Source organism: Aplosporella prunicola, assembly GCF_010093885.1.
Source record: "Aplosporella prunicola CBS 121167 unplaced genomic scaffold K452scaffold_185, whole genome shotgun sequence".
Lineage (NCBI taxonomy): Eukaryota > Fungi > Ascomycota > Dothideomycetes > Botryosphaeriales > Aplosporellaceae > Aplosporella > Aplosporella prunicola.
This window is the reverse complement of record NW_022983713.1, coordinates 1-4,555: the sequence shown is the minus strand read 5'-3', so window position 1 is coordinate 4,555 and position 4,555 is coordinate 1. Positions and strand designations below refer to the sequence as shown.

The window sequence follows — 4,555 nt, the reverse complement described above, 5'->3', positions numbered from 1 at the left end:
AAAAAAAAAAAAAAAAAAAGCAAGGCTAGCAATAATCTAAGTGTATCCCAAACGTCAAAAAGGTCAGAATACAGCCGCTATTTTTGCGCCAAACCCGTATCCCACAGAAAATCCACCCGATATATACCTCCCAGCCAAACACCGCCCGGGGTCGCAAAAAAGACAAGGGATATATGTAATGCCACAACGAGCCCGAATCTACCGCAGCATGTCGTTGTCCGGGTAGGCCTTGAGCACGTTCAAAATGGGCCGGAAAAGTCGCTTGTCCTGCCACTCAGGCGCCTCGTTGGCGAAATTGTTGGCCCACAGCCTGACCTCATCCATGCTCAACCACTGGAAGCCGCCGCACTTCTCAGGCTCCATGTTCTGCGGTGCACTCATCAGCGTCTACATCCTTGCAGAGGAGAGCAACAGGACCGTTGCGGGTGTGTGTCTACATACCACAGGCTGGGCGTCCGGGTCCACGAGCTCGCACGCTACGTACAGACTGACGTAGTGCTTGCGCGCATTCGGCATCATGTCGCTCGTCGCGCCGACGAAGCGGTGGTTCTTGGTGCGCAGGCCCGTTTCCTCCATGACCTCGCGCTCGGCGCACTCGGTGAAGGTCTCGCCGATCTCGAGGTGCCCGCCGGCGGGAGCCCACTTGCCTGGGGAGCGGAGGAGCGTCAGTCTCAATGATGACGATGGTGATTTTTGCAGAAGAAAGAAAGGCTGGTTGCTCACCGTTGCCGAGAATGCCTTTTCGCTGCGCAAACAGAATCTTGCCCTCTCTATTGTAGACCAGAGCGGCGACGCCGGGGATGGGGTGGAATTGACTTTGGGCCATTGCGATTGGGTTGGGTGGTGGTGATATGGTGATTGGAAGGTGTTGGAGAACAAGAAGGTCTTGCGGGTTGAGTAGTAATGTTGCTTTTGGATGCTTGCTAGTGAAGTGTTTGTCTGTTGTAGAGCCCCAAGAACCAGCAGACGCAGCGTCTTATATAGCCAGACAATAGGTAGGGACCCGGACAGGCCCCAGGGCACCTAGGACGGCGAATGTCTCGAAGTTGCCCATTGCGTAGGGGCAGGTACCTAGCAAGCCTGGGGCCGAATTTTTCTCAAGCCGCTGACGGCTAAGAAAAGCGGTGGTGGCCTGCCCTGAGGCTTCCGTGGGGGTCAAAGCCAAAGCCAAAGTCGGGGCTCTCCACGCCCCCCTGCTCCGCATCCAACACCCCCCTGCGCAAAGGATTCGGCCCCTCGGGCTCAGCCACGCGACGGGCGCGATTCAGCCCTATGTTCCTGTCCGCCTTCCCTCCCTCCAGGCAGCAGATGGAACGCGCGCGCCGCCGCTGCTCCTCCTCCTTCCTCCTCCTCGCCCCCGCCGCCAACCTTGTTCCACACAAGGTGTGGCGCCGCTCCTTTCGGGGTCCTGCGTACCGCGCCCGGGGGAAGGTTTTCGCCTGCTGCAGAGGCCGTCTACCAGGTCGACCGTCGTCGACGCCGCGTGCTTGCTTGCTTGCTTGCTTGCTAGCGAGTACGAGGCTCGCGATCTCCGATCCTTCCATGCATCTGCATCCCACCCTTGTCTGACTCAGCCGCCTCGTTCCTGAAAATCACACCCTCACCGACCGCTGTCGCGCCCACAGCCACGGGTCTTGCGCTAGCTCGAGCATCTGTCGCTGCTTCGTTCCAGGGCTGCGGGTTCGTTCGTTTGGCGTGGGAGCCGCGTGCGGCGTAGGGCTCCGCGACCCAATCGCCTGCTCGTCGCCAATTATACCTAGATCTGTATGTAGTGGACGACTTGCTTCGGCGTTTCGGCGCGCGCTCGCTGTGCTGCTGCGTGGAAGGAAACAAGCTGCTTCGTCACCGCCTACCCACCCGCTCGCGCTTACCTACTCACACCGACGGGATTACGAATGATGACAGGGGCGTCGTCTGCCCGTTTTCGCTGCTTTTGTATGTACGTAGACGTCCCCTCTCGGTGGTGCTTAGGAATTCTTCCGCGGCCGTTTCTTCACGCCCTGACATGCGCGACAGGTATGTAGGGCAAGCTGCAGGGCCCGTCACACCGAACGGTGCGCATCGGCGACAAGCCGCGGGCGGCTCTGTGGCTGCTGTGATGAGGTCAGCGCAGATGTGGGGCTTAGGCAGGTTGCTTTTGCCTGTTTGCTGCCTATCTGCGTTCGCGGGGGGCTTAGCGAGCTGCTGTGCAGGTGAATATTACCTATTTCTGCGTCTGCACACCTGCGGCCGGCCTCTGCATCATGCTTCAGGCGTGCAGTCAGGCACGAGAATGAGTGCGGCTTATGCGTCTTGGCGATGGACTGGAGATGGTGCTTGCGGGGCTGGCTGGCTTCCGCGGAGCTCGCCCAGACGCACGTCTGGAGCCTCTACCTCGCCGAGACTGTTGGGCCATGTCGTTCGCCCATCTAAGTCGATTTGCTTTTGTTTCGAATGCCTTTTCGCCTTGCCGGTTCAAGTGGCACTCACTTACGCGGCCCTGACCTACAGCACCTAGTCTCATCCAGCAGGATTCGACCTCCTTGCCACCGACCGCATCAAAGCCTTGTCCAGGCCAATGCATCATTGGTCGTCGCCCTTGTCGCTCCTCAACAGTATACCACATTCGCTACATCGTACGACATACCGCATTTGCAGCCCATCCGTCACCCGACAGTGTTCCTTCGATCATCATCCCCATGACCAGACGTTCCGGCTCTGTTGGGTTTCGCGATCGTGGCAAATTACCAACAGTGCGGGGACGACGATCCTGTGTGCCTAGATGGAGTCCATTGCAGCTATCTTGCGAGCCGGCGCATTGCGGTTAGGCTGGGTTGAAGGGTGGGGTGGGGTGCAATGGCTGGTAGAGTGCCATGCCGCGTCTTGGCTTCGAGAAGTCCAATTGGACCCGCCCTCGGCTGCAAGCGCATTGAAAGCGAGGCTTATGCGGGACGACCAGTGGTTGGGTGAATTCGGCAACGGAGGCAAGGATGCGCGTGGGATGGACGGACAGTAACGTGCAGCCGATGACACGGTCGAAGCGGCAAGGGCGTCGTGGATGCAGCCAACGGGTGGCCTGGCCGCAGATGAATGGTGCCAGAGGAATCGTGCGTGCTGTTGGAGGCGTTGTTGCAAGCCGCAAGCGGCGCCTGGCGCCGGGTACACGGCCCCGCGGCCCGCGTTTTGGTGGGTGGGTGGGCACATAGGTAGTGGGTAGGTACACGTGGGTGCCTATATTTATCGACGGACGAAACATGGCCCGAGGGTGCGTCTCCACGACCTCCAGTGCCTCCACGATGGATCTTCTTCACCACTCTTTCAGTTTGGCAAGCTTCGAGGGATCATACACTACCCTTCAGAGGTCGGATCAGTTATCAATAACACATGAGCGGCAGACCCCGCTAGCAATTCTTTGAGTGGTTCTGAGTTTTTGTTCATTGCAATACATTGTACAGTCGCTACCAATTCATACTCCTACATCAAATTTCAGTCTTTGTCATCATTTGCTAAGAAAGAACTGACTTCGCATGGGCAATCGAGCCTACTCAGCAGTGCCATCGTCATTGCCTTGGTCCGTGGCTTCGTCCTGGCCTTCATCCTTGGCTTCCTCCTTGCTCTCGTCCTTGACTTCGTCCTTGCTCTTGCCGTTATCCGGAAGCTTCAAGCCATACTCCTTCTCTAAGGTGTCAGTCACCAGTCCTCCAAGCGCCCCGCTAATAACAGCATCAACCATCTTCGCCGCCCTCTCAAACACATCGTTCTTGTGGACGTTTGTCTCATAGTTCTTTTTCGAGCGGCACTTCCTGTCACTATAGCCGGCGTCGAAGATCCAGCCAACGATGCACTGGTTCTCAGGATCCACGCCTGGATAGTATGCATCCTGGCCAAAAAGGTCCAGTAGCTCCTGGTTGACTTCGGCCTTCACGCGGCGCAGAACCATCCAGCACAAGCGTGTCATCGTCAGATGGTCGAATGTCAGCGCAAGCTGCTCGGTTTGCAGAGCTCTGCACAAGCCGAAAAGAAGGAGGGGCGTGGTCGGCAGCTGCACCTCCGTGTTTTGGGGCTTACTCGACGTATCGTGTCTGGCTCCATGGCCAAGGCAGTCGGCTTCCTGGCAATGTCGGTAGTTCCACCCGCTCTCGGCCATGAACTTCAACACGTCCGCATACGAGAAGGTTTTGCATCTATTGCTGCAGTATCTTTTCTTGAACTGATGAGATACTGGCGCCCGATCTTTGAGGCTTTTCTTGCCACGACCAGAACTGCGATGGCAGTCGTCGGGGTCTTGGTCTTGGGCATACTGGCGTTTGTTTTTCGCATAGAAAGTCGCGGAGTAACCCAGGTGTAATCTAAAGCGGCGAAGGTATTGTTCGAAATTCTTCGGGACGTCACCACTCAAGACCGACTTCTGGGTGTGGATGCGGTAGATGGTCTCCATGTCCGTCCAGCGGCTGCTTAGGAGATTCTCTTGTTGCACAGCATTGTACAAGTGGGTAGCTTCCATGATGATAGATGACTGATTTGCGTACGGCTCGAGTTAATTTGCCCCCCGATATCTGCTATTTTGCCCCCCCCC

At 57.2% G+C, this 4,555-nt stretch overlaps 4 protein-coding genes across 4 annotated transcripts; 1 reads left to right on the top strand and 3 right to left on the bottom strand.

Annotated features, from left to right (window-relative positions):
• Positions 1-146: 146 nt before the first annotated feature.
• On the bottom strand, positions 147-862 carry K452DRAFT_293439 (uncharacterized protein). The gene is made up of 3 exons (XM_033541569.1): positions 724-862; positions 442-647; positions 147-366 (listed from the first exon to the last, which is right to left on the bottom strand). Exons 1-3 carry the CDS (start codon positions 824-826, stop codon positions 199-201), a joined length of 477 nt encoding a protein of 158 aa, XP_033390867.1. The 5' UTR covers positions 827-862; the 3' UTR covers positions 147-198.
• Positions 863-1,775: 913 nt separating this feature from the next.
• On the top strand, positions 1,776-2,629 carry K452DRAFT_60991 (uncharacterized protein). Its single transcript, XM_033546903.1, has one exon. The coding sequence runs from the start codon at positions 2,006-2,008 to the stop codon at positions 2,495-2,497; it is 492 nt and encodes a 163-aa protein (XP_033390866.1). The 5' UTR covers positions 1,776-2,005; the 3' UTR covers positions 2,498-2,629.
• K452DRAFT_61002 (uncharacterized protein) lies at positions 2,585-3,351 on the bottom strand. The gene has a single exon (XM_033546904.1). The coding sequence runs from the start codon at positions 3,181-3,183 to the stop codon at positions 2,758-2,760; it is 426 nt and encodes a 141-aa protein (XP_033390865.1). The 5' UTR covers positions 3,184-3,351; the 3' UTR covers positions 2,585-2,757.
• A 526-nt stretch (positions 3,352-3,877) lies between these two features.
• Positions 3,878-4,390, bottom strand: K452DRAFT_216065 (uncharacterized protein; the record flags this gene model as incomplete). The annotated part of the gene is made up of 1 exon (XM_033536248.1): positions 3,878-4,390. A coding segment is annotated over one exon (513 nt), but the record flags the coding sequence as incomplete, so codon positions are not given.
• Between the last annotated feature and the right edge of the window lie 165 nt (positions 4,391-4,555).

Excerpts from the sequence above, each read along its gene's own strand:
- K452DRAFT_61002 (XM_033546904.1), bottom strand. The coding sequence starts at position 3,183 with ATGTGCCCACCCACCCACCAAAACGCGGGCCGCGGGGCCGTGTACCCG.
- K452DRAFT_293439 (XM_033541569.1), bottom strand. The coding sequence starts at position 826 with ATGGCCCAAAGTCAATTCCACCCCATCCCCGGCGTCGCCGCTCTGGTC. Across the intron at positions 648-723 it reads AAAAGGCATTCTCGGCAACG|GCAAGTGGGCTCCCGCCGGC; the intron begins GTGAGCAACCAG and ends TCCGCTCCCCAG. Across the intron at positions 367-441 it reads ACCCGGACGCCCAGCCTGTG|AACATGGAGCCTGAGAAGTG; the intron begins GTATGTAGACAC and ends AGTGCACCGCAG.
- K452DRAFT_60991 (XM_033546903.1), top strand. The coding sequence starts at position 2,006 with ATGCGCGACAGGTATGTAGGGCAAGCTGCAGGGCCCGTCACACCGAAC.